Source organism: Kryptolebias marmoratus, linkage group LG19 (genome assembly GCF_001649575.2).
Source record: "Kryptolebias marmoratus isolate JLee-2015 linkage group LG19, ASM164957v2, whole genome shotgun sequence".
In the NCBI taxonomy this organism is placed as follows: Eukaryota; Metazoa; Chordata; class Actinopteri; order Cyprinodontiformes; family Rivulidae; genus Kryptolebias; species Kryptolebias marmoratus.
The window spans coordinates 8,289,881-8,307,743 of NC_051448.1; the positions used below are offsets into that span (position 1 = coordinate 8,289,881).

The 17,863-nt window shown below is 39.2% G+C and overlaps 1 protein-coding gene across 2 annotated transcripts in view; it reads right to left on the reverse strand.

Moving 5' to 3' along the window:
• Positions 1–17,863, reverse strand: part of LOC108233373 (protein eva-1 homolog A) — a 67,477-nt gene that overhangs the window by 5,006 nt on the left and 44,608 nt on the right. For both annotated transcript variants that reach the window (XM_017411790.3, XM_017411792.3), the window contains one exon: positions 924–1,058. In XM_017411790.3, the coding sequence (XP_017267279.1) occupies positions 924–1,058 (135 nt within the window). The remainder of the gene's footprint in view (positions 1–923; positions 1,059–17,863) is intronic.

Below are 17,863 nucleotides of genomic sequence, written 5' to 3' on the forward strand. Positions count from 1 at the left end.
TTTAAAAGTAACAAAATGTGTCCACAAACTCTTTACCAATTCATTTATCAGCGTGTTATCCCTTGTTTGTTTAATTCACTCAAGGAAACATGTTTAAGAGTCACAAAGTGTTTTGTTCTGGGCTGTTTCTCAGCAGGGAACAGTTACTTCCTGGTATCGCTGCTTGTCGCCTAGCAACCTCCTGGTGACGTCACGATGGTCAAACAGAAAGGCCCCTCTGTTCCAGTTCAAACTGAACAGAGATAAACGGCACAAAGGAAGCGACGACATATATTCTTTTTATTATTCGCAACAGGAATTCATCGGCGTCCCTTCTTCACAAGTGGGACCTGCTGTCTCCCAGTCACATGACGGATGGAAACGGGTCTTTTTTAGCTAAACTGGAGGAGGAGTCTTTAACGTCACTTGAAGAAGTGAAGCCATTCATCCGTTAGAGGCCGTCAGCGCTGCAGCACACATCGCCTGCTCGCTCCCTCTCTCTTAACTCTTTATTCATTCAAGCATCATCCTCATCAGAGCAGCGCCGGTAGCTGAGCAGAGCAATTAGTGAGCTGGATGATGGCCAGAGTCCGTCATGAATAAAGCTTTGTTTGAGTTTTCTTCCTTGACGGGGTCTCCTTTTCCCCCTCATTCTTGTTCTCATTGCTCCCTTGGGGTTTGACATTATAGGATTGGCTTGGACCGTCGTTACAAATAGTCCAAGTGTTGGTTCTTTGAAAGCAATAGGTTTTAAAGATCACAGATCGTCTAATTTCTAATCCAGAGGCTGAGTGTGGACACACATGGAAGCAGTTGAACTTGTGACTTTTAATTTCCACACATACGCGCTCTAATTTCAGCCCTAAATTTCAGGAACTCTTGAACCCTGGGAGGGCTTGAGACGCTTTGCCGTTTCTGCGTGCGCCGGAGTGCGTGAAGCTCACCTGTAACACTGTCGGGCCTCGGGACTGAAGTTCCCTCGGGGGGGTCGTCTCCCACTATGTTGGGGTCATGGGTGCAGGGTGGGGGGTGGTACACCGGCGGTCTGAGGCCTGGCTCCTGAAGCAACCTCTTTGGGACTTCAAAGAGAGGGAAAGAAGAAGCAGAAAAAATAAATACATCACACTCTAGATCGCCACTTGTCGCCTATGGTACAGAAATACTTAATAGGCTCTCTGTATTCAATATTATACTATATTTTTTTATCTTGTATTTTTATTTGTCCATTGTTTCAAAGTGTGCAGTGTTTCTTTCCTGGTGGATCAAATTGTGTAGCTACTTTAACGGTTTATTAGTGCCCACATGTTGGTGACAGGCGATAATGTAATTGCCTGTATGTGTATCTGTGTGTTTGTCTGTTAGCAAAATATGTATTGTATCACTCGACGACTTTTAACCCTCTCAAGGTAGGCGTTGCAACAACATATCTGATTTTTCCTGTTACTCAAACTTAATTTGAGCCTGAGAGGGTTAATAAAACTCTTAGAATGTAATCACTGGATGTACATCTACAACTGATTAACATTTGGAGTCAACCCAACACAATTAATCCACCAAAAATGTACAGATATTGAGCTATAATTTGGTTTAATCTAAAGCCTTTACCATATTCTAAGAGAAAAAGCTGCCTATTTAGCTGCTAATGCTTGCCAGTGTTACCAGTTGTAATGCCTGCAATTAGTAAAGTTTAATCCAGTAGATTCTCTACAGATGACTTGATTAAAAAGAATAAATTCTTGTTAATCAACTCATTGATCTGTCATCCATTCAGCTCTACGGTGGTAAAGAGAATTTAAGTGACAACTACGATTTGTTCATTTTCCCATACATTATTAAAGTCCAGTGTTTTCCAGACTTTAATTTGAATTAATACTAAAAACCTAAAACAGATGCTGTTGATAACCAAGACAGTTGCCTTGACGCGTCATGCATTTCAGAGCTACCGTATGACTAAGACGGTTGTAGACAGAGTTCTGGCGATGACTCGCGCTCCTTGTCATGTTGCACACCAATTCCCAAAAAGTTAGGCTGCCTCCACTTCTCCATCCCCTTTCAGACCCCTAACCCAACAGTGTCCTGTGAGTCAGGGAGTCTGCACTCTTTCCCCTAGACGCAAACCCACAATGCAGTGGGCCATACATTCCTGTCTGCTCACATGTGGTTTTGCAGGCCGGGCCACGCTCGGGTCACTGTGTTTGTCTGCCCCGTTAGATCAGCAGTGGTATGAAGCTCAGCGGACGACTGTTTCTGTTGTCCCTGCACGCCTGTGGCCCCGAACAAACAAACGAGCCATCAAGAAGAATCTGTCGTCTGATTTCACTGGCATCGGGAGTTCTAATTGTGGAATTCTGACGTGATTTAGGGTAAAACAAAAAATGAACCATTGGTTGCAGAGCCAGAGAATAAACATACTGATCAAATTTCCAGAGTCGTAGAGTTTGGCAGTGATCCAAGGGCCAATCAAAGCGCAGGAAGGAGCGGACCATACGCTCTCCTTTTACTGGATACTACTTATGCTCTGGATATGTTACAAGACTTTTCCAATTGTGAGCAATAATGAAAACCTGTACGGGCTTTTTTTTTAAACCGCTGACATTTACAACTTTCAGTCGAAGGGGATTCTCTCTGGCCTGGTCTCTGTGCCACAGCATCGTGTCGCGGCTGGAGAATGGTCGAGCAGCATTTTTTGGAACATTCGAGAATATTTAAAACAACACTCTGGTTTTCAAACCACCCCGCATTGTTGTCAAGGGGACGCTAAGATCAAAACGTCTCGGGAATTAGTAACCAGTGAGAACAAAATCTGGTTGAGAGATTGGAAAAAAGTAAATGTATATTATTTGTAGAGAAAAACAAAAAAACAGTCAAGTACTCTACCTTTGTATAAAGATCTTATTGATATTTAAGTAATGAAAGAAAAAGGCCAACTATTGTTGAGAAATAAAAAAGGCTTATCCCAGTCAGATTAACCCTGCACATTAAAATTAAATAAAGTACGTCAATGGGCTGAAAAAGGTCATGCACTGTGTTGCTACAGCTGTTGGGAGACTTTTGACAATTTTCTGACTAGTAATGAAAATATGACATTTTGTTCTGGTACAAAGTAAATGCTTACACATAAGCACTCCACATTGTGGAACATATTTGCTTAAAACTCTGCCATTAACTGTCTGTCAGCAAAATATTCCATTACCTCTGGACACATTTTAATGAAACTTTCAGAAAGTAATCATTGGAAGTCCATCTACACCTGATTACTTTTTGGAATCACACCGGTTCAAGATGGCCACACAGCTAATTGGTCTTCGACAGCACAAAAATGACTATAACTCAGTCAATTTCACAGATTTTGGTGTGGTTCTTGGTGTGGTAGTAGCTGAGAGTCATCTTCGACACATTCTCTAACAGATGACACAAAGTCTTGCAATACGTCTAGATAATGTGATTTACTTTGCTGATCTTAGTTTAAAAATCTGGCATCTTTCAAGTAATGCTAGACCTTTAATTAGTTATTACGTTAAAATATCAAAAATTTAAAAAATAATTTAAAAATTTAACTTTCTAATGCTAAATTAATAAAAAGTAAACAGAAGTTTTGTAACTAATATGATGAAAAACAACTTTCACAAGTATGTATATTTGACAAACTTTAAAACGTTTTATCTTCCTCAGACTGAAACTCAATTTACATTTTCTCAGCCAAGAAAAAATACAAGAATTTAAATAGTTGAAGCTTCTAATTGGTACTGCAGTATTTTAATAAGTGCATAGCAGAGAAAAATAAAAATAAAAAAAGGTTTATTTAGTTTTGACAGTGCCAAATGGAGTTGTATCAAATCTGAAAGGTTTTCCTTCACATTTGCAAGACTGTTGAAAGGGAAGATATTTTTAAACAAATTACAACATTATTCTGTTGCAGGGCTTACAGAGACGTATATTCTTACATTTAACTACCTCTTTGTAATTGCATCAGATCCTGTGGCGAACCACAGCAATGCATCAAGTTAAAATGTAAAATAAAAAGAAGAAAGAAATCAAAAGGTTCTGAAACTCATTTTATCCAGAACTTGTTGGCTCAAACAGAACAAACAAACCAGCATGTGGAGGTTAAAAAAAAAAAAAGGGAGCAAAGTTCAGAAATGGGATTTGGCCCCGCAGCTGCCCCCCTGTTCCACCTCATCAGTCTGACCCCCTAATCATGGGTCATAAAACTCCCCCACTGCCACGCCGCCATCATCCCCACACCACGCCCTGATTACAGCTTTCTGATTGGTCCTAATTAGCTGCACATGTGGCTCAAGTTCACAGCTGAGAGGCGCCATAATGTGACGTCTCTGTTGCACACATTATTTCACAATTGCAGGACACGTATTGTAGACACCACTGAAAACAAAAGCATGTTCCTTGCCACACTAACAAATGCGTGACCTCATATATAAACACAGTTCATATTTTTCTATACATTTCAAAAAGTCAGTGTAATATAATATATTGACTGTTTCTCTTCTAAAAATAACAAACAAAAAGTCCAAAAAGGTAAAACTTCTTGAACTAAATGACTGCAATCTACACATATAAGGAGCCAAGCAGTTAAAGCGAACCAGTAAAAGGAAAGAAAAGAGAAGTGCAAGGGAGCAAAACCGAGCACATAAATCACACCATGCAGCCTGTGTTATAATCACATGGTCGCATAAACGCGGGGCAAATGATTCCTCGCAATTCTTAAAATAACTTCTCTAAACGAGGCCGGTGCCATAGCTGGACCTCTCTGAGGCCCGGATCGCCACGGGGAGCGAAGATACGAGGCGGGAAAGAGCGCTCATAACAATGACCCGTGTTTACACTGGCAGAGCCAGGCTTTGTTTTCACTAGGCTCTGCAGACCAGTGTGTGTGTGTGTGTGTGTGTGTGTGTGTGTGTGTGTGTGAACGTGCGGCTGTGTTTGCTGACCACTGCGAAACCTATTTGTGGCAAACCCCCGTACGCCACAGAGTTTTATAATGAAATATTAAAGCACACTTTATCAGAGCGGTGAGATCAGAGGGGTTCTAAACATTTAGAGTCTTGTTTTAGGGCAACTAAAGCCTGGTTTGTTTTAGTTTTTAGGAGTTTGGACCCCAAAATGAGCAGCTTAATCTTTCTGACATTTCTATAATAAACTTTCTTCAGTGTTATTATAGTGTTTTGTGGTTGAAACAAAAGTCAGAAATGAGGTGCAACTTGCCCTGGATCTTTGTGGATATAGTATATACTTTGCAGAGAAACATCCACGCTTAGAATATCCAAAATGCCTAGAAACTCAGCTGAGTCTGATGCCTCCTTAAAAGAATGCATATAACCTCCCACCTCTCATGCCAGAGTTGGAAACCAAGATTATCTTATCTTGAAAAATTATGGCCTTTTAGCCTTTTGGTACAATTTTGAAAATAAAGTAAAGCAACATCACACAGAATATTGCAATATCTCATGTGACTTATTAGTGCTTAAAGTATGAATTAGGGATGATTCTCAGCTACTACCACACCACATTTCAGCTCAGTAAAATAACTGAGTTACAGCCATTTTTCTGTTTGCTCTGGTTGATTAGCTATGGTGGCCAAAATGGGTCATCCACAGATGTTGGGCAAAAGTTAATTAGTTGCAGTTGTACATCTAATGATTACATTCTGGGAGTTTTATTAAAATCCCTTCAGTGGCTCATGAGACATTTTGCTAACAGTTATTGTTAATGTTTTAAACAAAGATCCTGCACAATCTGTTACCATTTAGAGTGAGTGTTGGAGATGACTCTCAGCTACTACCATGCCAAATTCTAGTTTAGCATCTGTGAAATTGACTGAATTAGAACTATTTTCATGTTCGCTGAGGTTAATTTGCTGTGGCTTCCAGCTTTAATTGGGTTCACTCCAAAAGGTAATTAGTTGGTGATGTACAACCAGTGATTACCTTCTGGGAGTTCTATCAAAATCCTTTCTCTGATGCTTGAGGTATTTTGCTAATGCTACAAAATAATAAACACACACACAAATGCTAAAATGCTGCACATTATTATATAGTTTTAAAACACACACATGTACACCCCCCACACACACATGTTTAAATGACAGAATGCTGACCTCCACTGGGAAATATGTTTCCTTAAACAGACATTGTGCATTTTGGGGAAAAGAAAATCATTGAGACAACGTACTGGCATAGAGTCCAAAGTCTGGGCAAAAGCATCTGGTTTGAATCAGCACACAACCGGTGCCTACTTAATCTCCATGATTAAAATGGTTAAACCTCAAAATTCACAAGAGTACAACACCTTAAATGACCACGTTTGATAGACTCATGGAAAAACTTTTTTTTTTTTTTTTTGCATCCCTTTTGGGTCGTTTCCACACAGACACCACACAAGCAGGGAAGCAGACATCTCCAAGAACACAGTCGTGAACCCATCCACAAACCCAAACACCCCACCCCCCCCTCGCACACAACCATTTTTCACTTAGGTAATGGCATTCCTGCAGAGTAACATGTGAGGTGAACAGGGCAGGAGCTGAAGGTGTTGAGAAAGCTTCCCTCCTCTCCCTCCCCAGCGTAACCCTATAACAGCATCCAGATGACAGCAGTTTATTGGACTCGAGTGTGTGACAGCATTCTGCACTGTAAGAGGATGAACCAATACTGGTATGACCGAGCTGTTCATTTTACCCCAAATAAAAAAAGCTTCTTCAACCTCAGCCGATGGGAATGAATGGTTTTGTAAATTTCCTTGTCATGTGCTTCTGTGGCTGAGAGTACAGATGTCAGAGGGCATGATTTACCCACTCATTCTTGTTTTGTGTACACAAAGTGGATCAGGTTTAGTACTAGTAATGAGAATTCTATCAAGGGACTGGTGGTTTGGGCGATGGAGCTTTCCTGTTTCTGCTCTTTTTTATGTTACTTTAAGCTAAATTACTCTATAACTTCATTGGGTTTAGTCGTGAGTAAATGTGCTAATAGTTTGAATCAACTGTTCAAACTGTTCAAACTAGAAAAATGGACACTTCCAGTCCATTCCTTAGAAACATCGTCTACATTACTTGAAACCATTCCCCATAACATGACACAAATGGTTGACTCAGTGTTTCTGTCAGTATGAGTACCGTATTGTTTCAATTAAGTTGTCTAATTGATAACATGTCCAATACTTTAAACTTTAGGGAATACCTCTGGAGACAACAAGGTTTTCAGTGTTGCCTGCAAATTTCCAAAGTAGATAATAAATGTCCCAGTAAAACACTTTTAGCTGTATGAATAACAAGCTGGCACAGGTTAAAACTTCTTTACTCTGGGCTCAAGTGCTGCAATAGTTTATCAGGGGTCTTAAGTTTTCCAGTTTGTGTGTAGTTATGAAAATCGTGCTGTGAAAAGACTGAGAACAATTTATATCTTACCTGTTGTAGATAGCTTTCTGAATGGGCTCAGTTTGAAGAAATAACATTTTTTTGCATTAAATGGTAATTTACTAGGGGTGGGAGTTAAAATTTAGTTTTAGATGCAAGGGATTGTGTACATGGAACATTCTGAATGGATTTTCAAGTGTCAAAACTAGATTTTCTTTTATTTAACTTTAATATGTGCTGTTACTTTTAGAGAGTCAGCAGAGTACAGGGGGTTCAAAAGTTTCAGGAATAGAAGGCCATTTAGAAAAAGTAGGGGGGCTGACCATCCACTGGGCCTTCCTTCCCCAAAATTTTAATATTTAAAACATCCTGCATTTTCCTGGCATTTGGAACAAGGCTGGGAAGAGTCAAAAATCAGCAGTTTTTGAGGACAATTTGTGAGAATCTTCAGCTTTTTGGAAGGACTGGGAGAGTTTTCAGATAATCAGATGGAGAATTCATTTAGCCAAAACAAGGCGTCATCTCCCAAGGCAGTAAACCTGAAGTAAGTAATCTTGTAAAATAGATTTAAATAAAAACTGGAGATTTAAAATAGATTGTCTTGGCATTCTTTTTGGCTGGTAGAATCCAACATTTCTTTCCAGCATCTGTCATCCGCTGCATAGAAACCAACGCAATGTCACGCCCCCAACATCAACCAATCAGAAGCCTCGGCAGATAAACGAGAACTCTTGTCCAGTCAGTGGTAGTGTTACAATGATGGCCCCTTGCTTGCTTGCTCAAAGATGGCTGCACTCAAGGATCGACAAAAATGATGGAAAACAAACTCTGGGAGGTTAGGGATTTCAAAGCTCAAACAGCAGCAGCAGGTAGCTGTAGCACCTCCAGTACAGCCTGGGACATTTTTAGCAGGAAAATCCAATTATTTCGGCAGAATAACCAAGTAATGTGAAGGTGATGGCACTGTAGAAGTCTTTAAAACAGCCTTTACATGAACTGCTATGAAATAATTTAGATAAGAGTTGTTTTATACTGTAGGAATCCACTTTAGTACTGGCCATGCTTGGACTAGCCATTAGCTCATCAGTCTGGTCAGAATTCAGCTCTGTTTCTCCAAACTGAGGCTCTTCAAGGAGCTATCTACAACAGGTAAGATATTCAATATTCATAACCTTCCCACTAAACCATAATCAAAAAATGTTTAAGTATTGAACAAACCCCCCCCCCCCCAAAAAAAAAAAAAAAAAAAAAAAACTGTCAAGGTCTGTTAGTAGCGGAGGTTTTTGCTGAAGTTTTATATTTTAATACATTCCAGGTATACAGCCTTATTTCCATTTAATCAAAGACATAGCTTTTTGATGACACAATGTTTAAGTAACCAGAATTATGGCGGGTTGGAAATGCATTCAAAGAAGAGGAGAGCTTAAAACCCATTCCTGCCTCACCCCGGCCCTAAATTAAACTGAATCTTTCCCCCATGTCATACTTATAGACTAATGGATAACACACATCTCTATTATGAGCCACTCCCAAACAGAAATGTATGCACACACACACACACGCACAGACTCCACAGAAAGGACTCTGAAGGGGATTACTCCAGCCTCACTGCAACCATCATTTAAATTCTAAAATCCCAGCTGTTTAGACTGTTCAAACCCTCCTCATACACACGTCCGTGCCTACACAGTTGGTACCATTAATATACGTGCAGTGGCAGAAATAGACATTACTGATGACAAGGCTGGGTCATAACAATCAGTGGGAAGGACATTCAGTTGCGGTTCTGACCCCACACTAAGATACAGTTAACTTGATCAGATAATATCCCCAAGCTCAAGCATGAAGCAGATTTCTTTTTTAATTATGCAAAATGTGTAGAGTAATTAAACGCATGTCTCTTTAAGGTTTATATACAAACAGTTCTTTGTGGTGATGTGCCACAAGTTTTGCCAGTGCTGTCAGACAGCTCTCATGCCGATGCAATCACGTCTTTACCGACTGGAAGTGGGAGAGGCCGGCCCTCTGCTGAAATCAGCACAGCTCATCATTATCTGATGTTCAACTACGGGTCAACAAAGACACGTCCAGCGCTGAATCATCAACCAAGCCGCGCTGCCTAAACTCACTCCTTCGTATCAGTTATGAGCTCATCAGCTCAGTTTTCTGTGGGACACAACCACACACACACACATAGCTGCTGAGTTCATCAAATGACAGTATCTGTAAACAGTCAAAGCAGAGACATGCAGTTTGTTGTCGCTGACATGGAGCAGAGAGGGAACAGATAGTTTCAGAACATATCAATCAGACTTAAAGGCAACAGCGATCAACAAGCACATTCTGACGCATGTCAAGGTTGTCCTAAACAATGGAGCTATCTTTAGATGAAGGCAACAACTGGTCACGCAAAGCAGACAATAACATCAGCACTTGGAAACATTTAGGTCTCCTGGGGTCTGAGATATTAACAATGACAAGAGATTGCTTAGGATTTATTTTAATGATACCACAATTTAAACGAGTATAACATTTTTTATCAGCCATCACGGAAAGACAGAAAGTAATCATTGGGTGTACCTTTACAGCTGATTAACTGTTAGTGTCAACCTGATTCAAGATGGCTGCCACAGCCAAATGACATTAAAAACCAAAAACACAAACATGTTTACAGATATTGACCTGAAGTTTGGTGTGGCAGAAGCTGAGACTGATCCCCAACACATTTATGGAGTGCTAACAGACTGTGCAAGATCTTTGTTGAAATTTAGCATTGTTGGATTCAACCTTGGTTATCTGTTAGCAAAATATCTCACAAACCACTGGACAGATTTTGATGAATCTTTCAGAAAGTAAACATTGGGTGGACATTTACATCTGATTAACTTTTGGACTCAATTCAAGATGGCCACCACAACTAATCTACATTAGCTGACATCAATGGATTGTATAATTGCTTGACCTACTAATAATGGATCATCCATTGTTAGATTTAATACAGACCTTGCTGTTTTATAAAGCATTCTGAGATGGTTTTTGTTTTTAACTAGGTTTATTTTTTTCTCTTTCTGTACTACTGACCACCGTAATCCAGTTGCAAACACTCACACATACGCTGATTGACAGATCGAGGGCAAAGTGGGGTTCAGTTCCTTCCCTGAGCACACTTAGACATGTGAAGTGGGGGGAAACTGGGATAAAACCACTAACTTTCTGTCTCTTCCCTTTTAGCCACAGCCATTTCCAAACCAACGGTCGGAAATCTGATCCTGATTAAACTGTTACATTTGACAGCTAAATATTTTCATGGAAAGAAAAAAATGTGAAGTCGTAACACCGAAAAGTGGATGACGGGTTAGAGCTACACTTCAAGGCGTTAAATGTGCTTAAACAAATGTGCTGTAGAGTGGACAGAACTACTGGCGGTCTCAAAAGAAAAACAAAAGTTTGAAGTGTCTGGAGTTTGCCACATTATGTTCTGCAGTTCTCATAATAACTAATTAACTAAACCGTGCCCTGTTTTGCTCCACTGCACAACGGAGTACGAGTTCACCAAGGTGGGCATCCAACCTGATGAATAGACGTCTTTGAAAGAGTTGAGTACTAATAAAATTGGGATAAGGATAGTATGGTGCTGAAATGAATACATATGTATGTTCAAAAGTTTCCAATCTACAAACTACAGACTTCGAGACCATTTTGTCTTCGTAGTTTATCTTTAAATGAGCTTTGCTGTGAGTTCAGACAGCAAAAGTGATTACACAAAGCAAAGATTAGACACTGCGATAACGTGACCTCAGAGTCACATGCCGTATTTAAAACTGTTTCTATAATACACAGACTTTTCAGTAAACACCTGGAAGAGCTGAATTAAATTACAAGGTGTTGTCCTAAACAGTGGAGCTATAACAGTTTCACGCAGCAGACTGATTCAGCATCTGTAAGCCATTATGTGCTCTATAATTTAATGCAAGACATCTCAGACTATTCTTTATCATTCTGGTAAAACACTACCACCTGTCCTGTGTAAACTGTCTATCAAAAGGAGCTCCTGTTCTCTGTCATTAGTCAGATAATTAAACAAACAACGAGTGAGAGTGAATTACAACCAACAGCTTTCAGACTAAGCAATGCCTTACTGTATTCTACAGGCAGAACCAATGATAATGTATATTTTGCTGAAAAAGCAATGTGGGACCAAAAGTGATGCATTTTTTTTGGTTTTGTTTTTTTCATGTGTTGACAGAGTGCTGGGTCATATTAGTGGTCACTTCTGGAGAGAGATAATGATTGTGAGGTCCGGGTCAGTCTGAGTCTGTCACCACCCTTATCATTACGTTACATGAAGCACACACGAATGGTACGACTGCAGCATCTTTTGTTTAGTCTGCCACTGAAGCACTTGACTTGAGCTTGGAATTGACTTAAATAGTTTCCTACATGATTCTTCAAAGTTTTTTTTTTTTTTATTTGGTCAATCAAAACAAAAATCAATGTTTTTTTTTTCTTAATTGCCTAGTTTTTATTGTAACAAATGAAGCCAAACAAGGTAAACTTATAGTACAGGAATTTTGAATTGGGGTTCTGTGGAAAAGCTATGTATGATTAATATCTTACCCACAGGTCTTTGAACTGCTTCATTTTGGAGAAATATAATATATATCTGACTGGACTGATGAGCTGACAGCTAGTCCAAGCAGGACCGAGACCAAAGTGGACTGCTGTCAGCCTAAAACAACTTTAATCTCAAAATCTTTACATGCAAATCATCCATAGTTCATCCTAAACTTGGGAGTTAAGGCGGCGCAACTAGGTTGATGATGACACATCTTTGTTGACCCATACTTTTGCTTTACATTAGCACATCCGGTGCAGACAGGGACACTTCTGACAGGACATCTATAACATAACTGCCAGAATAACTGTACAATGTAAAACTGACAGCAGTTTACAGGTTTATAAATACAAGTAGTTGGAACTTATTAACTATATTATGATTTAACTTCAGAACATAAGTGAAAAATAATGAACCGCAAAACAAACCAGAATTTCTAACAAACCCTATAGCAACCAAAACCACAGACTATGACACAATATCATACTGATCCAATTTTTATGTTATCAAATGCATTAAACTTCATACTAAGCCCAAACTCCAGTCGGATCCTTTCCCAGCAGAGCGGTTTTAAAAATACTCCGTTGGCTATTATTAGAAGCAGATCTAAAGTTAGACTTCACTGTAGTAAACAGGTGGACCCATTGTCTCACACAGCAGCTGTCTGTGATCAAGAGAAAAGGAGGACAGTTAAGACAGGAAAAGAGAGGAGAAAAACCTCTGTAATCCCATCTCCATTTAGGCTTTTTTGGCAAACAAAAAACACGTTCCTTACTCATGTGCACACGTGCAATAGATATACACTGTCCAGAATGCCTTTTTTGGTCAATAGTTGAAGGTAAAAGAGTCCAGTGTGGATTTAAAGTGCTTCCATTTCCCCTGAAGATGATTTCTGGCTGGTTTGATGTCTGTGCTGTCTATTTATTTTTCCCTGAAACCCAATGTGTGTGTGCTGTCTTGAGTCACAGCAGATGCAGAAGCATGTCCTCGGGGTTCAGAGAGAAGAGAGACAGAAAACAAGAGCCCAGCTAGAGAGGAGCAGCTAAAGACACTTACAGCGGTCTTGAAAATAAACACCTGCCGCTGAGGCTGGAGTTCCAGATGGATAACAGACAGCCTGCATATGTAGCCATACAGCACTGATTAAATAATGAAACTAAGCCTACTTAAATCTGCACGTCTTTATTCTACTGTGCAAGCACCAAGACTCACATGACTCACCTGCATTCCTGACCGCACAGAAGTGTAGGTAGGAGAAAACAACCTCTGAAAAGAGTTTTGTACTGTTCAGCAAAACCAATGAAATTTTAAATCATTTTACAGCTCCGTCATTCATTAAACAACAAGTAAGAATGCAGCAAAAAAAAGTATCTGTCTGAGTCAAGAAGCCAGCATACTTTGTAGCTATTCCCAGTCGGAAAATAATTCAATTAGCATCCAGTCACCTGCCCCCATTTGGTTCATTAAACTCCGTCACAGCTGGATGGAACAGTCACTACTGGTCCTTGTGATCAAATAAATTCTTGTGCACTTCTGTGAGGTTATTATGTGGCAATTACAATAACATTGTGCCTTTTTTTTCCCCTAGTTTCTGCAATGAACAAAGACATGCAAAGATTTCAGAGGAAGTATCATTTATTAGTTAATGCTTTGTTTATTTGGAAATAATTCATATTAATCCCAGAAATAATGACCACAGTGCAATAATTGTTTGAGATAATATGAGACCTTGAAAAAGATAATGGCTTATAATAAAATGCAGTGAAGAAAAATCAAAGATATTCAGATAAATGGAGTGGCTGTACCAATAAGGGAGCCAAATGCCACTGCCAAAAAGGTCTAGGTCTCTGTATTTTCTTAGGAATTTGTCCTCCTGTTCTAAGTCTAGTATAAAGTATTTTTATTTCAGCTGTGCTGGACATCTTTCTTTAGTCTATTGACTACGGAAAACTTTTTAACAGAAGGCCAATTGTTACAGAGGTATAAAATGCAATGTGATCTGTTAAGGTTTTTTTTTCCTCACAAGGTTTTAAGCAGAAGACAGAAGGCAGAGCCAGACAAGAAAATACAACACATGGGTCAACACTTGACACTGTAACTCAGAGACACATTACACAGACCTCTCCACCACCGAGCATCAGGCCTGGGACAGGAAGACAGGAAACAAGAGTGGGAGGCAATTAACTACGGCTCTCCCATGGGATGAAACAAGCAAGACAGCTTCCAAACACCTTATATTAAATATTATGTTATCTTATATATTATATTATCTTGCTCAAAATCTGTAAAATTGATGGAGTTAGTTTATAAAGAAGTATCCAGTTAGATGTAAAGTGTTACATCTGTTGTATGTCTCACTTAGTATTTGTCCAGTTTCCAGTTCTTATGAGAATCAAAGTGTCTTCTTGCCAAAAACACATGCAGCCTGCAGATTTGTGGGTTAAACCCTCTCATTTAAACTCTCAGCATGCCTTTTTTGGCCCAATGTGAAAAAATTGACTCAAGCTATTTAGGATAATAATAACTTTATTTTACTTTATGCTGCCAGGTAACAAAGTTTTCTTTACAACCTGATTAACCTGACAGTGCCACTTCATGAAACTAGGATTTTTTTTCAGAACATTATTAAAATGCAGCGTCAAAGATGTGCCAGTCTTTTTGGGACCTTATGTTCGGAACAAAATGGCGTTTAGAGAGTGAAGGACCACCCACCAGCTCATCACCTCTAACCTTTATGGTGCAGCTGTCACATTAGCACCAGACAGAGGAGAAATGTTGTGATCAAAACACAGAACATTTAGTTAGAAGACCTTTAAAGAGGGCCTTGAAAAAAAGAAACTACTCATGGTTTTAAATGCACAACGTGTCTATGGTTGGTGTTGTAGATGTTTTAGTAACATAACTAGCTCAAATGGCTAGACTCCTGGTTGTGGAGGGCCACTATCCTGCATGTTCTAGGTGTTTATCTGCTGTGATACACCTGATTTGAATAGAAGAGTGATTACCAGGCTTCTGCAGAACTTGCAGAATAGTGGCCCTCAAGGACCAAAGGACCAGAATTGGACATCACTGGCCTAGAAGGACAAACTTTGGATTGTGTTTATACCTCATTTTTCCAGATATTGTCCAAACATCAACCAAAATTAGATGTTCTCACTGCTGGAAATTGCCCGCGTAGCTCAAGAATAACTGTTCAAGTACTTAAAGTGCCATCCCAAACGTTTCCTAAGCTATAGTCAGTCCTATGGAGCCCTGGATAGGCTGTGGCCACACCGCATGCAACTTGGAGGTCTTGGCTTTGCTTCGACTCACAAGTTCATTTATGCACATCGATTAAAAACAAACACACTGAGAGAGACATCCAGCTTTTCAGTGAAGGATTCTGTTCCAATCGGACAGACAGAGACTGAAGATATTTTTAGCTGATGGACAAAACAGTCTTTTTTTTTCTTGTTTGTTGTACTTTTGAAAGCCTTCCCAGGTTAGCAGTAATTAGACCGACACAAAAGCTAAACAGTGTTTATTTTCTTCTGTTTTATTGCAACCAAGAAAAAGAGAAGGAAAATTTCAGATTTATTCAAATTAAATCTGCTAATCAAGAACTAAAGCCTGGTCACACTGACAAATCAGTTGTTTTATCATTATGCAATAAAAAGTTCACTGACTAACATCAGCAGGAAAAAAGAAACTGTTGCATAAAATTTGCACATTTGAAAACAGCAATATAGTAGATTTTCATGACTTGACAGCTGAAATATAAAACACCCCATCACTGAATCAAATCTGCCACCAAATGTACTCTGTGTAAATCAGTGATACAAGTCAATTTGGGTGTTCAGTTTGTTACATCAGACTTTAATCAGAAGCAACCACACGGGACATTTTTACCAACATTAATGACTACTTGCTATAGTACGGCAGGGCATCTCAAGTGTAGCAGAACCCAGTCTGGCACTGGTGTCATGTTGCAGACAGGAAACAGATGGTCTTGTTGGGGGAGAAAAAAAAGCAGAAAAAAGTATGCCGAAAACAGCCCTGGAATACGCTTCTCTCCTGCTTTTTCTACAACCATCCTATCTTCCATCATCCCTTCCTTCCAAGTTGAAGGAAAAAAGGAAGATGGAGACCGCACTGGTGCTGGCTCAAGATTAGAGCGATGGATGTTCTCTGGGAATTATTTTTTTATTTTTTAAAATAACAGCCCAGAAGGGTTTATTCTACTGTACGGCACCAGGCTGGGCTCCGAGCCTGTGGGCTATTTAAGACAGACTGTGGGACACATCCCGATGGGAAAAATTAAATGTTAAGTATTCGGTGAATAATACAGTCATCAAGGGATACATTTAACACTAACACTATAAATTAAATACAAAATTAAGAGTATTTGTGAGACAAAGCAGCTAAAATGTTTAAATCTGAGGAAAATGCTGATGTTTTTGGAAAAAAGCCACACACATCTCTTATCGCTCGCTGAAAACACAGATAACCAAATGCCACACAGCATTCTGTGAAGTTTACTTCCTCCAGCTCAACCCCGTGACCTTTACCTGAAACACAGAAGTGACCCATTCGCTGCTGATCACAGATAACCTCTGACCCCCGAAAACAACAATTAGAAATCAATATTGCCTGAAGTAGAGCCGACCCGCACAGAAGACGTGCTGATAAGTGGACTGACCCTGGCTGTTTGAGTTCACGATCCGTCACATGTTTACTTCAGCTCTGCATCCTGTGTTTTCCCAAATTGACAGAGTCCGATCCTTATCCTGCTAAACCTCTCAAGTTGAAACCATCACAAATCAGTAGACGCACAGGCAGGTTCGACTGGCCTTTGATGGATTTTTACAAGCTTGGAAGACATCAAACCTGCCCAAATAAGTACAAAATGTAGTAAAACCTTAAGTTAAAATTTGTAAACTGGACAAATGTTTCACTTTCATAATGTTTTGAACGCCCTACCATTTTTAAAAAGGTAAAAATAGTTACTTAAAACAAAGAAATTACAGTACAGCAGACGTTCCTCTGAAAACCTGCATATCTGCAGACACTTTAATGCTTTATTCAAACAAACCCTTAGCTATAAAGTTTACAGGCATCACTAAAACGCGCCTGCTAATTTCTAAAACCTGAAATGCAACGGCGATAAAACTACTGAAGCAACACAACCCAAAACACATGTTTACTGATTATAAAAAGCTGCTAAATGTGGCCCGACTTCAAACACGTGTTTAGACAAAAAAAAAACCTCTTTTTATTTAAATGTCCTTTGATTTTGCTCTCTGTAATCCTGCTTCAAAACATTTCAACCTTTATTAGAGGTCTTCATGGATTGTTAAGGGGGTATTTGGTTTTAGGTCTCCATTATAAAGAGAGCCAACCAAGCTCATTGAGTCTTTTTAATTTAAACAAGTGTCACAGAAATACATTAAAATCTCTTCAAGTGCTCAAAAACATTGCTCTCCTTGAAATCTGCTTCAGCATACTTGCTCTGTTTTTATGCTACTTTTAGCTTTTACTTCTTTCAAATTTTAGTTAGGGTTTTTCTACTTTTAGCTAGTTTTTGCTTCTTTTGTCTTTTTAGCTAGCATTTTCCACCTTTAGTTTCTTAGCTTAAGTTTTACTTCTTTTATTTTTTGCAAGTATTTTGCTACTTTTAGCTGTTAGCTAGTGCTCTGCTTCTCTTCGCTTTAATAACTTTAATAAGTTATTCAGCAAATTTCAGTAAAGTCATTCGGGACTTAGCAATAACATAAACAATTCTGTAGTCTCTTTATTTCGTCTTTTCTGTTTATTTAAGTTATAAAAAACACTGAGTGCAGCCTGACATAAAGTTCCTTCATAAAACTAAATTTCCCTTCGAACGATATGCAGTAAATGTCTCTCGTCTCTGATTCTCA